This window comes from Amia ocellicauda, chromosome 11, assembly GCF_036373705.1.
Source record: "Amia ocellicauda isolate fAmiCal2 chromosome 11, fAmiCal2.hap1, whole genome shotgun sequence".
NCBI lineage: Eukaryota > Metazoa > Chordata > Actinopteri > Amiiformes > Amiidae > Amia > Amia ocellicauda.
The window spans coordinates 30,104,518-30,123,452 of record NC_089860.1 but is presented as its reverse complement, the minus strand read 5'-3'; the positions used below and the strand labels follow the sequence as shown (position 1 = coordinate 30,123,452).

The 18,935-nt window shown below is 39.4% G+C and overlaps 1 protein-coding gene across 2 annotated transcripts; it reads right to left on the bottom strand.

Annotated features, from left to right (window-relative positions):
- Positions 1-681: 681 nt before the first annotated feature.
- Positions 682-18,503, bottom strand: LOC136763399 (tumor necrosis factor alpha-induced protein 3). 2 transcript variants are annotated; one of them, XM_066717379.1, is made up of 9 exons: positions 18,284-18,499; positions 12,093-12,414; positions 11,423-11,610; positions 9,892-10,033; positions 9,135-9,308; positions 6,028-6,190; positions 4,921-5,774; positions 4,320-4,552; positions 682-3,663 (listed from the first exon to the last, which is right to left on the bottom strand). In XM_066717379.1, the coding sequence occupies exons 2-9, from the start codon at positions 12,409-12,411 to the stop codon at positions 3,427-3,429; spliced, it is 2,310 nt and encodes a 769-aa protein (XP_066573476.1). In that variant the 5' UTR covers positions 12,412-12,414; positions 18,284-18,499; the 3' UTR covers positions 682-3,426. The 2 variants fall into 2 exon arrangements, with proteins under 2 accessions (XP_066573476.1, XP_066573477.1); XM_066717380.1 differs by lacking the exon at positions 682-3,663 and adding an exon at positions 3,674-4,103 and having other exon boundaries at positions 18,284-18,503.
- Between the last annotated feature and the right edge of the window lie 432 nt (positions 18,504-18,935).

The following is an 18,935-nucleotide window of genomic DNA, read 5'->3' as shown; positions in this document are numbered from 1 at the left end:
TTAATACAATTTCGTTTACATTACATATATCTAGTAGAAGTGGGGAGAAAAAAAGTGCAGGAACTGTATCAGCAGAGATGATTAAAACCTCATCAGTGTGTCATCTGCGTGTTAGGACTGCAGATGCACTCCTGCTGTAATAAGAACCAGCTTGTGTTACAATGAGTATCTGCTTGCCTGAGATGATCCTGATGGATTTGTTTTAGAGGCAAAAATGATCAGTTTATTCAAATTATCGAGACGGGAAGAGAGGCAGTCGGGAGTCATTTTGAAAGCGGATATCATGAACCCTCTGTAAAGCATGACAACAGACATCGCTTGTAATGATTTAGAGTACACTGCCGCACCACAGAGCAGAGACACTGCCATGTTTCAGGTTTGGTTGTTCTTGCTCTGCAGAAAGGTGAGCTTGGTGGAAGAAATGTATATGACAATGTGGATGCACAATAGAATGGACCATGAAATAAAGCAAAAAAAGAATTGAAAGCAAATGTGTAATGCCCCCCCCCCCCCCCCACCAATATCAAGGCATCACGTTCCCCAACACGTTACTTGTAAAATAATTGTCCCATCTGTTGAGAATGTCCTTCACTGCCTGCTAGGAGTCTTGTTCCCTGCCTAACAATATGATTCAGTAGTGTTGTGTAGTTTCTTATAAGTAAGTTACACAGACTACAAAAATGGCACAAGATTTATTTTTTTATTTTTTGTAGAAATGTTGCAGGAATCTGCCAATGCAAACCCTTTGTTTATGATAAAACCTAAACAAAAAGCATTACAGTATGTCTCCATCTTATGGTAATAATATGTAAGAGCAAAGTAAAATACACACATCTATTATTCATGTTTCCAGTGTATAGCATAAATGGCAGCATACACAATGCATCTGTCTTCTCAAAGAAAACGGTATTAGCTTATTTTTGGTCATGCCAAAAGCATATATCTGTTGCTCTTTTATTCGGCTGTGAGAATTTGTATTAATTTGCAGGGCATAACATTCTTTGTATGCTTACCTATGACGTGGAAATCTGTCAGCAAACACCAGGGATTTTACTCGTCTGTTTGTAATGTCTGTAGTGACGGAGTACGTGTGGAATATGCAAGGAAAGTAAATATAGCATTCGAAATGTCACAACATTCAATCACTGGACTCCTGGGAATTCTGGCAAACTGTGGCATATGTACAGTACAGGCCTGCAGAGTGTTACTGGTTTCTTCTGACTGTTTGAAGTTGTGCGACTGTGCTGTTGAAAGGGGTGTGCGGTGAGACAAAGGAAGGAGCATCTCAGCAGCGTTCTGAACACTCTGGAATAGAACACCCGGGTGTTCCAAAGGGATCAATTAGGAAGTGGACACCTTGTGTTGTCTTGTAAAAATGGAGAGAGCAAAATTACTGCAACATATGGACAGCATCAAAGACTCTGAGAAGATTGCAGAGGATGAAAAAGGTGATTTAACCAGGACTTCAAAGGCAAACCTAGCACAGGCGATTGTATCATCATCCATTCATACAATAACATTTTAAAGTCCAGTATATAACTAAAAAGGATACATTAGCTGTTAGGCTAATGAATTGCCATATCTGTTTTGACTTACAATTTGGAAGTTCAAGAAAAATATCATGGACTGAACATTTCTAAATTTGAACATTTGACAAAGTAGGGTATTAATTACGGATATCTCTACAGGCAGGTCATATGTACGGCTATGTGTAGCTCGCCCGCTAAAATTAGCATTTTGAATTATATTAAGTATTATATATTTGTGTTTCTACTTCTGCACTACAATGTATCAGAGGTGAGCAGAAATCTTATTTAACCTAAACGCTAGGCTAATTAATCACTTTACTACTTCACAATAACAAAATCAGAAATAAAAAATGTAAACATTTGACAAATGTATGTATTAATTACATTTAAGTTGTTTCAATTTTAAAATATATAATTTTGCTAAACTTTGCATTGAAGTAAAGTTTAATTGATAGAATTATGGTTACATGTTGGTGTACACTAAAAAAGTCCCAAGTAAACAGGCCTTCTGTTTGTTTTATTACCCCCTCCCTTACCACATACCTAGATTTAACTGCATCATGTCTGCACTTGTTAGCTCTTTGAACTAGCATATCTGCTTATTGTATTTTGTATTGATTTTACTACTACACTTTTGTAATGATTTAAATTGTATTTTGTATTGATTCTCTTGCTGTGCTTTTGTAATGGTTTAAATTGCTTCTGGTGTAAACTGTAAGTGGCCCTGGATACAGGTGTCTGCTAAGCAATAAATAATAATAATAATTCTGTCAGGAAATAATTTAGTTTAAATACATGCAGGCTTTATTCATCTTTACTGATTGCTTGTTTTTCTTTATTTCATGTTACATTTCGTGGCACATGTGCTCATGCATTTTTAGTGCACTGTGATACACTGGACAAGTCAGCAGCCTTAGGAACAGTTAACTTTTGGTTTTCTTCAGCTTCAGGCAGTGCCAAGTATGTCTCTGTTAAATATTCAGCAAGGAATGGTATGAAAATAGCTCCAATAAATAATGCAGGGCACTAGGCAATTAAAAATCCCTCTGTGTTTATGGCTGTTACAGTATATGTTTCACTTAAAGTTAGTTTTTCCTTTTGTCAAACTGTATGGATATGGAGAAAGGTTGGCCTTTTTTATTTTGTTTTTTTAAACTACCAAGGAGGCACAAGAGCTTGTTCAGGTTTTAAATTTAAATATTTAAGTGAACTCGCAAGAGAATAGCAACAAAAGGCAATTCAATGAAGCGGGGATCATCCCTGAAGCGATGCAGAGAGTCTGGTTAGATTTAAAAGGCACAGAGTATTCTATTACTGTGTTTGATTTGTAATAAAAATCCCCTTTTCCTTGTCTGTAGTCGAAACAAGTATCAGTTTAAATTTGCCCAATTTCAGTCTGGATGAGTATTAATGTTCTCCATTGCAACTTCATATTTCTGTCAGCAGAGGGGGGAATTGCCCATAATATGTGCTTTGGGAGCACATGATAATTTCCTGGAATTTAATATAGCATGACACAGAAAATACAATGCCATATCATAATAAACTGCAGATTTTCTGTTTATTATAAAGCTGTACCTAAAACCCCTTTCCTTTTCAGGGATGTTTAGACTCTTCAGAAGGACAGAAACCCACCCCATAAAATAAAGCAGTGTTTTTTTTTTTTTTTATTATTATTATTATTATAATTTGTTAAAAAAAAGGAACCAAATATCTTATTGTTCAAACAATTTGGTGCATCTGAAGTTGAGGAGGGTAAACTTTATTACAGGGAAGTAATTGTGCACAAAGCTTTAAAAAAATAAAACTATTTATAGATATACATATACACTATATACACAGTTGACATTAAAGTGCTGTGAGGCGGCTTCTACTTTCCTTGACTGACAGTTTGAACTTACTTGCGATACTTTTTATAGCAGTGATTGCAGTATCCATCACATCTTGTGTTGCCAAAGTTCACACATGCACGGTCTCTGCACTGTCTTCTGTCTAGTTCTCCCGCAGCCTGGGAGTTTCCTGTGGGGCCAGTGGGGCCTGTCCTCCTCTCCACACAGGCTGCCAGTTTCATCTTCTCCTGCAGGGGCTCTTGGGCCGGGGGCCTGAAGTAACCATCAATTGGTTTTGCCTGTCTCTGAAATCATATGAAGGAAAATGGATAGTAAATGGGTGAGGAAAAATAACAAATAAGTCAATATATATGTACATATGTATACAATATTTTCACCCAGAAAGAAAGGTGTTTAACAGGGCCAGTATATGCCCAACCTGTCTTTATTTTATTATGGAAATTTATCCAATAAAAAGGTTAATTGCCCAATAAGAACAGTCCCTTCCTACACTTTTAAAATACATATTCATTATTTTAATAATATGCTGGTCGGAGACTTCTACATTTAATTTGTTATGACAGGTTTTCATCAGCAGGTGTCACTGAATAGCAAGCACCTGGGTTTTATGTCTCCATTTGTTTTTTTCTTTCAACCAATTCACTTCTTACATTTTCCACCAGATTTGATCCTTTTATCAGTGTTGTGTTCCTGTATATAGGTACAAATGTTCCTTTGCGTATAACTGTCAATTCAAAAGACAAACAGACCAATATTATTTCTTACCAAACACACATATCTAATGGGTGTAGGACCTTAAAATAAACATTTTATGTGCAAAGTCTAGCAATGAACTGTAATATCTGCAAATATACAAAATAAAGAAATTAATCAAAGCACAGCTTTTTGTCATATGTCTTCAGTCCTCCCCAGTTTCCCTTCCCCCGCTGTCCTTTCTCACCTGGATAGACGGCTCTGCTCGAGTCAGTCCGGAGTTCAGTTCTGATTCTAGCGTGCCTTTGTTGTGGGTCAGGAAACACTTTTCACAGAAGCTGTTAAAACCAGGGGTCTCCAGCATGTTGCAGCCGGGAGCACTGCACTTGGGCATCTTACGGAGAATGGAGGAGATCTGAGGGGGGGGGTCTGCTGGGGTCTCCTGCTGGCGGACCTGTGATCGAGAGGCCGGAGCTCTGTCTGGAAAGCAAAGGCCTCGGGTCACAATCAACACACTTCTCACCCAGCACGTATGAAGACAGTTGTATAACAGCTGAGAATATTCTCACCCATTATTTGAAACAGTGATTGGTTGACTTGAATAAATAATAAATTATATTGAATAAGAAGTGAGAGTTTGCTGTACGCTGACTGAACCAAGAGAAAACTGGGGGGGGGGGGGTTGGGGGGTGCATTACTGTGCTGCAGCCCACTGCATGCACATGCCATGTGTTTGAGCCAGAGAATCCAGATGTATACGTATAATTTTAAACATTAGTGCAGCATTGCATCTAAGTGTAATTGTGAAAAACACCAGGAAAAGGAAGTGAAAATTTGAATCTGCTCACCCTGGTTAAAGTAGCACAAGGTGCAGTAACCATTGTGTTCGAAGGTGCCAAAGTACATGCACCCTGGGGTGATGCACCTCTCCATGAACTGCCTTTCACTTTGGGAACCAGTGTCCTGAACTTTCGGTGACAGCGACGGCTCAGCCTCCTCCCTGGGGTTGGACGTCTCTTCTGTCTGCAGGCATTTGAAACACAGGCCATTAAAGGTCCGGGTCTCTTTCTTGCAAGCTATGCATCTCCCACACAGCAAGGCCTCCGTCCCCTCACAGGGCTCATCATGCAACGGCACAGGCCTGACTGCTTTGCCCTCGGTCCTCTGTGGAGACACATTACCCGATGGCTGACAGGGGTCAAAATGGACGGTGCTTTTGCGTTCCTGGCTTGGGTTAGTCCTCTGGGGCTGGGAGCTGGAGCCCTGGCTTCTGCTCTCAGGCGGATGTGCGGGGGAGAAAGGTGCAGAGGGGGCAGACGCCGGACCAGCAGGAAGTTGGACTTTGGCGGGTCGGTCTCCGTAGAAGCAGCTGCCCGAGCTGTACTCTCTCGTGTCCTTCCATCCCTCCCTGTGTCCGGGTTTTGCAGAAGGCGGCTTCGGAGGCAGGGCTCGGCCGTGGGAGGCCTCCCGACACTCGTGGCAGTATGGCCAGGTGTACTTGGAGGCGAAGTACAGACAGTGCTCTGTGGCACACTTGTCTTTGGTGATGGAGAAGCATGTTGAGGATGCCTGGTTTTCCTGCTCCCTGCAGATATCCTGAGCTCCCTGCATTTCATGACTGAGCTGAGCACACACATAGTTCACCAACTTAAAATAGTCCTGGACTAAGTTGAGGTTTTCTGGTAAGTTACGACTCTCCAGCCTAAAAGTACAGGAACAAAATGGTTTTAGTATTTTAATCCCTGTGATGAAAAAGCTGCTTTAATCTCTAGAGGACATTGTGCCAATTGTAAAGGCATTTTGCTGTAAGTCCTCTGTATACAGATTCACAGCTCCAGCAAGCAAACTCATTACTGTGGAACAAATGCAAGTGGAGCAAACAAACAGACACTTCAGAATAAATTTGTGTGAATGACGGTGTTTAGTTATGGTACCACCCTGAAAAGAACTCTCACCTGGCGACACTGATACTGCTGTCTCCAAAAAACACGTCACTGAGATGCAGGTACTTTCTAAGAGATTGCTGTTTGGTGCTCTGGTCAGGCTCTGGGAGGAAATGTACTGGCAGCTCCTTCACTCTGTGCTTAGTGTCTATTACCAGGGGCAGTGCTTCAATTTCTATACAACAGAAAGTTAAGAAATGCTGTAAAGCCCACAACATATAGAAGAACATTGATTTGACAACTTGAGAAATCATGAATTAGGTTTAAGGGTATGTTTGGACTCAAGGTGAGTCTGACCTTAAACTGTGATATGTTTAGGTTTTTCAGAGTTAGTTACACTTAGGATTTTCTTTAAGGCTCTGCTTAACACTTTCTTAGCAACAACTGAAATACACCACCCCCTCATTATAATTTCTGAGGCCTGCAGTAAAACAAAAGTTAGTTGTCCAGTATTTGCGACCATTTATTAATTTATTATTTTACATTTGTGTCTCCCTAAATTGCAGCCTCGATATATTGCGTTTTTATTGAACCCCAACACCAGCTATATAACGAGGAAGTGGTGTGCTTTTTAAATCCAATGCATTGGCTCAACTGGAATTTTTAAACAAAAACATTACATTAGTTTGATCTTATTAAATCTCCCGGTGTGTGGACAGTCCTTCAGTATTTGTGCACAATACTTCATTGTTCAGCCTAACGTTACTGTATATGTAACACACCCCTGCTAAACAGCTGCAGAAGTTTTAAACTGGTTTGACTAGGTCCCTCGGTTTTAAGTTAAATTAGTCAGGTCCTGTGGAGAACAGAACCATTGCGAACTGGCACGCTGTTTTTACAGTTTTGTTATGTCAATATAACATTGCCTTGTTTACCCTCCACAGTGACGTAAATACAAGTGTAGCGACACACCATGCGTGTGACAAAAATAACATATCTGCATAAGCTATATATATATTTTAAAGAATATCAATTACATCGTGCATGAAGTTAAATGTGCACTTTGAGCTGGAACGATGAATGGACTTTGGTACTACATGTATTAGTTTCACATGAGGTGGAATATTAGTATGCTGGAAATTCATGAGAGAAATGTGGTTGGCAGAGAAATACTCACTTAATTTGTTCAACCATATTCAGGGACAGTATTAATATGTGCCATTGTAGGTAGGCCGTACTGTAAGTGTTCCATACACCCCTTCATCAGTGTGGTAACTTCTCACTTAAAATAAATTGTTACTCATTCAATTAGTGGTTGGAGTGAAGCAATTTAAGTGAAGTGCTTTAAAATGAAGCACTATGCACTGAGCATATTTGTACTTGACCACAACTCTTCTTGCATTTTGTGATAGTCCTTCGATGTTTTTAAACTGGAAGCTCCAATTCCTCCTTAGAATAGATCATTTAAAGCATTTTTTATTGTGACTCTTAGGAGTTTCGTTTTGTCTTGGCTGACGAGACATTTCAACAATCGTATTGCATCACCTCTAAGTGGGAGAGTGGTCCTCACAGCAAAACGACTACAGTGGAGCTGCCTCTGGAATTTCCCCAACAGAGAGTCACTCCTTCTGTGCTCTCAAAGACACTAGTGATGCAGTCATGTTCCGTTCCATTCAGAAATGTTGTTGTTGTTTAATTTTATACGGCAGAAATAAAACCGCAAGGGGCTAAAATGGAATGAATGACATCTGGAACAAGACTGTCTTGCTATTGTAAATCATATAAGGTGTTGATATGACCCAGAATATTTTCAGTGTGTGCAAACATATATATACATATATTAATATACATATAACATATAAATATACATATTGTCTTATACATATATATATACAGTATTTTGATTGAATGTTCTAACTGAATTTAGAATATATATACACCGATCAGCCATAACATTATGAACAGCTGCCTAATATTGTGTAGGTCCCCCATTTGCCGCCAAAACAGCCCTGACCCGTCGAGGCATGGACTCCACTAGACCTCTGAAGGTGTGCTGTGGTATCTGGCACCAAGACGTTAGCAGCAGATCCTTTAAGTCCTGTAAGTTGCGAGGTGGGGCCTCCATGGATCGGACTTATTTGTCCAGCACATCCCACAGATGCTCGATTGGATTGAGATCTGGGGAATTTGAAGGCCAAGTCAACACCTTGAACTCGTGATTCATCAGACCAGGCCACCTTCTTCCATTGCTCCGTGGTCCAGTTCTGATGCTAACGTGCCCATTGTAGGCGCTTTCGGCAGTGGACAGGGGTCAGCATGGGCACCCTGACTGGTCTGCGGCTACGCAGCCCCAAACGCAACAAACTGCAATTCACTGTGTGTTCTGACACCTTTCTATCAGAAATGGCATTAACTTTTTCAGCAAATTGAGCTACAGTAGCTCATCTGTTGGATCGGACCACACGGGCCAGCCTTCGCTCCCCATGTGCATCAATGAGCCCATGACCCTGTCACCGGTTCACCGTTTTTCCTTCCTTGGACAACTTTTGATAGGTACTGACCACTGCAGACCGGGAACACCCCAGAAGAGCTGCAGTTTTGGAGATGCTCTGACCCAGTCGTCTAGCCATCACAATTTGGCCCTTGTCAGAGTCACTCAGATCCTTACGCTTCCCATTTTTCCAGCTTCTAACACATCAACTTGTTCACTTGCTGCCTAATATATCCCACCCACTGACAGGTGCCATGATAACGAGATTATCAGTGTTATTCACTTCACCTGTCAGTGGTCATAATGTTATGGCTGATCGGTGTATATATATAATTTAATATCAGATATTGGAATGTTGGATATTTTAAGAGAATTAAAAATTCCTATTGGTTCAATTCAAAACTATGATTTGTGTTTTTTGTAACTGTGGTTGTCGTACACAGTGCCTTCATTTCTTACATAAACCACAGGAACTGCCATCCCTCCACACTACAGAGATACATGCACTTATTGTATTTGCTGGCTCCAGTGGTCAGCCAGTTATCAGCACACTCATCATCATAACCAAAAAGAAAGGAATTCATTGAGCTTGTAGGGCAAACACAACATGAGCCTGTTCACAGAAAATGACAAGAACCGGAGAATTGAAACCAAAAAAAAAAAACAAGAAAGGAAATGGCCTCCTTACCGGGCGCTGAGGGGCTGTTACTGAGCAGTGGCGTGAAACAGCAGAATGGATACACACATCCCAGAACAACAGGAAATCCGTAACATTTCTCCGAGTCCCAGAGGAGGGGCAGATAAATCCCAGCAGGTCCGGCAGGGGTATTGGAGGAAGCATCAATTGCTTCCTCTGTGCTTCCTGGTTAAGCAAAGGAACAAAACTGGAATCATTAACCAGGGCTGCCAACAAAATGAAAAGGGTCCATTTGTAACACGTCTCCTTTTAATTTATCTTATGTGATTCGAAGTAACTGTGTGCCCATCCCATACCACTTCCAGCGAGCTTGGATAGCGGACTTGATGGAAGTGTCACATAAATTCGCATTTTGAAAGGTCCTCCTGGGCAGTGTTTTTTAACAGGAGGTTTTGCCACCCCACAAAAAGGAAGAGGGGCCATAAATGTTTTGTTATTTTGTGATTACAAGGTGCTGGGAAAGATTTTGCTCTGTACTTGGGTGGCCCATGTTTCACGCCCTTTAATGTGACGCTGCCTCCTGCCTCCTCTTGAGCCCTGGGCAAAATTACTCTTGCAAACAGCACTGGGGTCTTTAGATGTTGACTAATTCTAAAACCAGGTTACACTGTTGCCCCCAGATGTCTTTGATCTCCACAAACAGGTGGTACCTCCTCTTTTCCAAAGGCCTGTACAGCACGGCCTTATGCCTTCTGGTTGTAGTTGTCAAATTTGTTAGAGATAGACCATAGAAATGTGAGCCACTTACCCCCTAACACTATAATTGGCCTTCGGATAATGTTGGCTAAGACAAAGAGATAGATGTCTTGGTTTGAAATGATGGGGGGGGGTTCAACTTCTGATCTGGGATCTGCCACCTTCACAATCGCCTTCCATTCTTCGTTGGACATCTGGATCAAGCACAGAACAATACAAAAAAAAACATCTTCATCCATATTTTATTTGTGTGGCCCAGTCTAAGTTGGCTGCCAACTCGAACAACATCTAGATCCTGCAAGTTATTAATCTTATGTCTGGAGAAAAAAAAGTTGAAGTCTGTTTTCCTAATTTGCTTCATAACCTTATGAACTGAACTGGCTGCTTTATAGTGTCTTTCAATTCACACACTCGCCTCCATACCTACTAAAGACGTGTAAAACCGATACAAGAAACTGAGAAAGGAATCCATGCAGTGGATTCTGAAGAGGCACTGTAGTGGCTTTGGTTATAGGAATGCATAGACATGTTGCACTTTATACATGGAGTTTGTTTGTGCATGACTCACGGTGCATTCATCATTTCCAGCCAATGCCTGCACGGCCTCAGGTTTGCATGTCTTGGCTTGCATGTAGGAAGCTAACCTGACGGAGCACAACATTGATAAAGAGGAATTGTGGTTTATAGTATAATACCAATTTTTCAATGATCAGGAGCAGTTAATTCAACCTAAGCAATAACACTGCACACTTCCCTGCCCCTGTAAGTGTGTCGAGCCAAGGGGATTTACACCACACTGAAATGTCTTTGAGAAACCGTCCTGCCTGTGAAGTGTCTCAGTGATCTATTTACCCGTCTGATTGTCTATCAGTGTAGCCACAGGTGCAATGCATAAGCACAGCTATGCAACGCTGAAATTTGCAGACTTCAGGAAGGCAGATTTTTATCATGAAAGGATTTTTTCTTCCCTCTCTCTCTCTCTCTATGTCTAGGTATCCAGTACAGTACAGAACGCCAACATTACACATATTTCTCTATTGTTTCCTGCGTGCCAAAGTGCATTCTACAGATTTCAAGACACAGCAGTAAAGTTCAAATAATCAGATATTTCTAATGTCATCTGTAATGGAGGTTGAGGGTTCCATCAGCGGTCAGCTTAGGACAATGCCCTGGAACATCCCCCACATTATATTTATAAACATGTCATATTGTACAGAAAGAAGTCACTTTAAGGCCTGAGGGCTAATGGTGGAAATACATGATTTCACTGCAGGATTTCTCCTAAAACCCCTTCCTGTCTTGAATACTTGATGTGGTAAAGACACAGCTTTGTCAACACATATGCAGAAGTCTTTATCTAAATATCAAGTCATTTTTAAGGAGTGTTTGATTTCCTCTTTTGTAACACTGGTTCAAACCCACTAGAGTTTACTGATGTATTATTTTTTCCTAATCAATGGAAACACCTCAGTGTATACAGACATGTTACTGTAACATAAACAATTACAAATTTCGGCTTGTTTTGTTGCATATTGAACTGGTCATGTATTTAGTATATGTTTAAGGATTTATGACAACCCTACCGGCATCCTACATGCAGTATAGTGACCGCTGTGTCCTCCCAGTGACTGCCATCGGTGTCCTGCTATATGAAGGTCAGCATGACTATTTTGGTGCATAGTGTTATAGAGAGCAGTTCGTAGCACCAGGTCAGTGTCCCGGACCCCCCACATGTACAGAGAAACAGCGTCCAGCAGGCTATTGCCTTTCCCTAGATAATAAAGACAAGTATTATATAATAATAATAATAATAATAATAATAATAATAATAATAATTATAATAATTGTTATTATTATTATTATTATTAGTAGTAGTAGTAGTAGTAGTAGTAGTAGTAGTAGTAGTAGTATCGTTGTTGATGTTGAACACCGCTATCAGTGTCTTAAAAAAAAGTTGGCAACATTCAACATTCAAGAATCATTAAATGGTATGATTTAGAATTCGGTAGTTTTTCTTTGCCAAGTAAAATTGGAAATATTCTGATTTACCACGTCTATACAATGAAACAGTTGCCTTTAAAAAGATTACTGGAAATTGTGTTAATCATAACTCATATCATATCATAAAAACGGTGCAAAACATGAATATATACTTCTTTAAACAAGTACAAGTCCTGTTGTAACAAATGCAGATTGCTTTAACAGATTTCAAGAATATAATGCCATACACACATAACCCCACCCCACCCTTACCCCCGTTCTTCAGAGGCGCCAGGGTGGTGGCATGCTTGCACCAGTTGAGCCAGCCACAGTCCTCCAGCTGCCTCAGCAGACTCCGATCAAAGAGCGCCCTGCCCAGCAGCTCCCTGCCCAGCAGCTCCCTGCCCGCCGCCCGGGCCGCTCTGGGGTCGCGCAGGTTCACGCTGTACCGGTGCAGGGTCCTGAGGTGCAGCACGGCCGGCATGGCGTTGCTCGGCTTTGTTATGTCTTCAGCGATGGATTCTCTCAAGAATAGCCCTTTGGCCAGGTTGCTTTCTTCAAGTGACTGGGGCAGCTGTCTTCTTTCCTCCATGTTCTAGAAAAGGTATTATAATTTGGCTTATGTCTCAATGGTTATCAAAATGGTTATGATGCAATTATTATTTGTGTGTGTGTGTGTGTGTGTGTGTGTGTGTGCATACACACACACATACAAGAGGGAAAAGCCCTGCATGCATTGTAGAAAAAGATGAGGCCGTCAATATAGTACAGTATAGGTAACAAATGGCATTACATAATGCATAACTTCCAATAGATAAAACTGATACAACAAAACACTTTACAGTTGTAATCAACGATGTTTGTTACTATTTGGTCCACTTTTCACTTATATAATACAAATAAATGTTTATATATATATATATATATATATATATATATATATATATATATATATATATATATATATATATATAACATTTAAAACATGTGAGACTGTACTCACATACATACATACACACACATATATATACGTACATATACACAGAGACAGTATACAGTACTCATACATACACACACAGGCCTATACGTATATATTACTAAAAAAAATTAAGGGAACACTTAACATTGATTTCTGAACTTGGAGCGTACCCTTAATTTTTTAGAGCAGTGTGTGTATATATATATATATATATATATATATATATATATATATATATATATATAGAGAGAGAGAGAGAGAGAGAGAGAGAGAGAGAGAGAGAGAGAGAGAGAGAGAACAGGTTGTTCTGCAGTCACATTTCTAGTATAAACATATATAAACGAAAACTATATTTGTAGTCAGACGACTTTGCTCTTATTGGAACTTACATTGTAGTCAGGCAAGGCTGGTTTTAGGAAGAAGAAAAAAAGCACATCGCCAGGTGCGCAAACAAGCATAGAGCAACGCTGTCACTGTTATACTAAAATGCGAAACACGTTCAATTGTCTTATATTTCAGTATACATTCAAATGACATCAACAATAAAACTGCGCATAACATTCAATATGAAAGTCTCTGAGCTCTGGATCGGTGCGCCGGTGAGTAACGCTTACGGTAACACGCAGCCGCTGCAGGACCGCAGCTCGCCGGCTGCTCGCGTCCCGAAAACAGGCTGCTCGGTGAAATGAAGCTTACCTGGAAATCTGCAGCAGTATGGGTAAATTATATCTAATAATTTCCATTACCTACATAAAAGTTCAAATGTTGCGCGCGTGTGTGTGTGTGTTTTTAACTTCATACTGTTCAAAATGTTTAATTCACCTAAGTTGTATATTTCCGTCATGACAGCCGTGCAGCAGGGGTGGATGTGGATGTGGGAGTAGCAGCAGGGGGACTTTCCAAACTCTAAAAATAAAACTCGGGCAGAGCCACTCTCCTGTTCAACACAGTGGGGCAATGCAATGTAAGTGCCGTTTTCTCGCTGAAGTGGGGAAAGACCCCACAGAAAGAAACACTGGCGATTTTCTGGTGCCTAAATTAACTTCTGCACATGCATTTTGAGGAACTTAGACAGTTCAAATGAAAAGAAAGGCGAGTAGACCAGCAGGGTTCACAATAATGCCACTGGTATTATTTCTGTGCGTGCGCATCCAGCCACCCTTCCCATTGAATCTCCGCCACTAATGCACACTGTTGCACTGGGCTCAATTGAAAAGCTGCACATCAAGATATGTATGCTCGTTATCCAGATACTGAACAAATGCCACGGAAAGACTTCCTGTATAATAGTGAAACGAAAGATTGAATGTGGTATAGCTTGTTGCCTGACTGAAACTCTTTTCACAGATTCATTGAGGACGGTATGAAAGAGTCGGGACAAAGGGGATTTGGGGACTTTGTTTTGTCTATCCTTCCCCCTGGCGCAAAATAAAATAAATGGTACTAAGTAAAATAATGGTACTGTTATAGGTGGCTCAATGTGTTACCTGTTTGGTAACTATCCAGGAGATGGTTCTCTGCATGTACAGTGAATTAGTTCAATTGCGTACATTCATTTTGGCTGGCTGCTCCCTCTCCTTTTAGTTGGTCAGCGGTATTGCTTTGAGCAGTAGAAAGTTGTCCAGATGCTCTTTACACCTCACTTAATTCTCTAAAAATGCAAATCAGCAGCACTGTGGCACCCACATTACCAGGTTACAAATAGAAAATCTACTAATGAAAATACATGCATAATCTATAGCACACCCTCCCAAAATATGAACCAGGGGCACTTCATTGTAGAGTACAATGCAGCGGCATCTCCCCTGCAGTAGCTCATTTCACACACAGCCTTCCAGTGCACATTATTCTAGTTCTAATGCCCTCCCCATTAATTTTAACGCACATTAACACACATTTTCAACTGATACTGGAGGCTGATTCCAACCTGCTGCACTGTCCTGATATGAACAGCAGATCAAAGACTATTGTCACCAAGAACACAAATAGTCACTAACTTCCAACACTTGCTGTTACTTATAACTGGGACTGCCCAACTGCCCAACAAAGGCAATATTTACTATGCACAGGTTAATACATGAGATCAAGTAATCTCTAGCCCAATATTGTGTCACCAGTCTTTAAAGAATCATTTAAATGGTGAATCTATTATCATCATTACATCAGTGCCGTGTTGTTGTTACTTTCAATGTGCTATCTATAACAAGATAAAATCAATCGAGTGTCCCCATCATTCAAATGGTCCCAGTATGTCTGTATGAGAGATTCTCTGTTAGGAGAGTGATGAATGAGCCCTATTAAATAATCAGTAGATCTATAGTGTTGCTCTGTGTGACAGGCGGTTGTGAACCACTATTACAGTAAGATCACAGGTGGAATTTTGACCTCTTTCCTGTTGCACTGTCACACCCACTCTTAGCCCCAGCTGTCCTGAATGGGCTGATACCTGCAGATTTGTGCAGTTAATCGGAGATCCAATCTGCAAGTGTGTGAGGCAACATGAGTGGAGCCCTTGTTTCCGAGAATAGGTGACTTCTTCTTTTTCTTTTTTTCTTTCTGTGGCATCTTATGAATGAAGAAGCCTAGGAGTCTACCTGTCACCCAACCTGTGGTGGAGCATTTCAGTAAAGAAACCACAGGACAAGCATCTGACTTTGATATTAGAATCATTTAATCAGCCAAAACGCAGCCTTTCCAGGATGTGGTTTTCGTTGCTGTGTTCAGGTGACATCTTTACTGTGTGCATGTTGCCTCTCTTCAGATTGGAATGCTATCCGTAAATTTAAATAAAAGGCCCTAATGAGAGGTTTTTCTTGTTTGTTTTTGGTTATTAAATGCTGCTACTTTGGATTCTGTCATCAGTTTTTCAGTTGGTAATGTTTAAGATGATGTGTTTTGTCAGTCCATTTATTTTATTGAAAGAATATGTAAAATATTAAAATCTTATATATATATATATATATATATATATATATATATATATATATAATTTATTTATATTTTAAAAAGTAGTATGTGAGATTTTTTTTTAATCATTATTTTCCCTGAACCATTTAAGACCAAATACAGATAAATATTTGCTTTACGTTAAGGAAAGACAACTTTAACCACTTCCCAACTTAACAGGAAATTTTTTTTTTAATGATTGTTATTAAAAAAGCAACATGGAAACTTACTGAAACTACAGTAAAACAAACACAAACATATAAATTAAAAAAACAAAGTGAAAAATAAAACCAATAAACACTCTTAGAATGAATGTTACATTAATTTAACACAACGTTGTGTTAAAATATACAAAATTGCAACACAATGTGTATTTTTAATACAATAATGTATTTGTGTACAGAATAATGTTTTACCCACACAGACCTTTGTTAAAAAGACACACTACTGTGTTGTGCTTTGGTGGATTTTAACACAAAATTGTGTTGTACAAACCCAGAATGTGTTGAATGTAACACATCAGTTCTAAGAATGAAGACAGATGTCGATTTATTTAATTTCTATTGTGATACAAACAAAAGCTATCTTGGCTAAAACCATTGGATCAGGTGCAGGTTTTGTATTTTAATTTTAAAGAAAACTGCACTCTTAGAACGAATGTTTTAAATTGAACATGTTTGTGTGTGTGTGTCAACCTTCTTATTCTATGTATTCTTTCTATAATTGCTGTAAGTGAATAATTATATACTTTACTCAGTTATTTATTTATTTGAATTATATAACCATACAATTACAATAGGGTTGTCCATACATCTTCTTTGTAATCTGCCTCTAAACCCTCAAAATGTGCTACGGAGGGATCCAGCTAAAGGGCCTCTCCACCTTATGACATTCATGCCCAAACAATTCATCAATTCAAAGGCAGTGTGTAATATAAGCCAAATTGTAGAGTGTGGCGTGTGTGTTGTAGAACTGTAGGTACATCTAATCCGACAGAATGGAGGAGTCAGCATAGCCTTGAACACTGACAGAGTCGTGTTATACTGCAGACCAGCCCTGGACAGCCTCTTGCTGCAGCAAATCAATTAAAATGGTGTGTCCAGTCATTGTGCACATGGAGTGCCGTAATCACAGAACTTTTGTTTAATATCCTGAAGTTGCATTTCATGTATTTTCTCCACAGCGTCCTTAGCGATCAGTAAGGTATCGCTAATTTGCTATTATAGTGTTTCCCCCTAAATTTTACACAATATGCTATTAGAAATTGTATTTCTTATATTATTATCTTAGCATTTGTGCATCTTTTTTGAGGCTGCGTGCGACGTGTGCATGTTGCTAATAACAGTAGCATCTATAGTTTTCGCTGCGTATTGTACACAGAATACATCATTTACACAGACGTATTATTTTTTAATGTTAATTAGGGCTTTCAGTGAAAGATTTACAACAGATAACTTTGTTGTGCAGTTAAGTTATATGTCCTGCAATTTGTTATATTGAGAATTAGCGCAATGCTGGGTAAAGTGTTTTTACTTACTAGAGTAAATCAATGCATGACATTAATTGTTTGCTTAGGCGTTTTTTCCCCAGTTAAACTTATACAACTGTAAGGTGGTTTAAATGCCAAGTTTTACAGTAAATCTCTATTGAGTTCTGAAAGTGTTTGCCTTCAGGCAGATAGCCCTTTAAAACATCAGGACATCACCTGTGAAGCTTACATTTCTTTGATTCCACTCAGTGCTACTCAGGGTTAATAAACTACAGCCTGCAGCTCCAACGAGCACTGTGTGTAAATCCCAGCAGAATGATACAAGACTGGCGGATTACTCGGATGAGAATGAGCTTCACCTTCGTCTGCAAGACTGAGCAACTTAATATAACATGCACATTATCTTTACACTTCAATACAATTAAAACAAATACAAAATGCATCTTAAGTCAGCTATGGAAAACCTTTGAGGGGTGAGAGGGAGCAATCCAACTGCACAGAGAAGAGGACACGCTGTAACACTGCAGGGTTCATTGACAGTTCCAGTGGTTCAGCTTGTAATCAAATGCTGAAACAAGTCCTAAAGTATGTGTAATAATATAATAATAATAATAATAATAATGTACTGGAAAAAATGTTTAGACAGCAGCTACACATATTTAAAGATTATAAAGCATTTCTTCCAGTAAAAGTGAAGATAAAAACAATTACATTTGTAATGCATAAGAAAAAATGAAATAGCAACGTCTTAACATACAAAACACTAAAATAATTAGCAAAATAAATCTTCACCGACTGCTACTGACATTAGATAATGACAATTATGTTATAGTCTGTTTCCTAAATTCCTTAATAAACATATAATGGCAATTTGTATTAAATTCGGAATTTTAGAACCAGAAGCAAATACGTAATAGAACGTTTTGGGGGTTAGTAGCACAAATTGATTTTTGTTTTTAAGAAAATTAAAGCCAGATAATAAAACAGTGGAAAAGTAAATAAAACCAGGTAGTGTTATTAAAGAAGAAATTGACGTTTTGTTTCTTTTACCTTACAGCTGTGATTGGTTATTGTTCGGGGAGGCTACATTTGGCGATGTATTGTGGTCGCTTGCTGTGAGACCCAAAGAAGGCGCAAGTTGCAGACATTTTCCGTTTATCAAACAGCTACAATTAAAGTCAGTCTGTGGTGATGAAATTTAAATGCAGCATTGGCATAGCCCTTTTAAGAGACTGTGGCGGAATTCCCCTTTTGCAGTCCACTGAGTTCTTCCTCTATGTGCATGTGACCTTATCTGGTGAACAGGGGATTTTCCTTTCTATGTGACTGCGAGCGGCAGACCTGTTTTGCCGTGACCCACTTTTATACTGTGTCTGTCTTGAAATGTGAAGGATTGCGACTGATTGCTCTTCAAGTATGCACTTTCATAAAACAACAATACCATAAACGTATTAAGGCTACCTCTCGCTTTGGTGCGTAATTGTCTGGCACAGTTATTGCATTCTTTAAACATTGCAACAACAGATGGATCATTTCATTTGTTAAAATAGTGTTGTTGAATCACTTTCATTAGGGTTCGCAGACGATGTAATATATCACTATTGTTATTTTATTTCACTGAAGCCTTTAACCACAGGTTCAGGAAAAGTATTGCATGGTAAAAGTTACATGCAAACATATATAGTGCACAGTGGTTTCATAA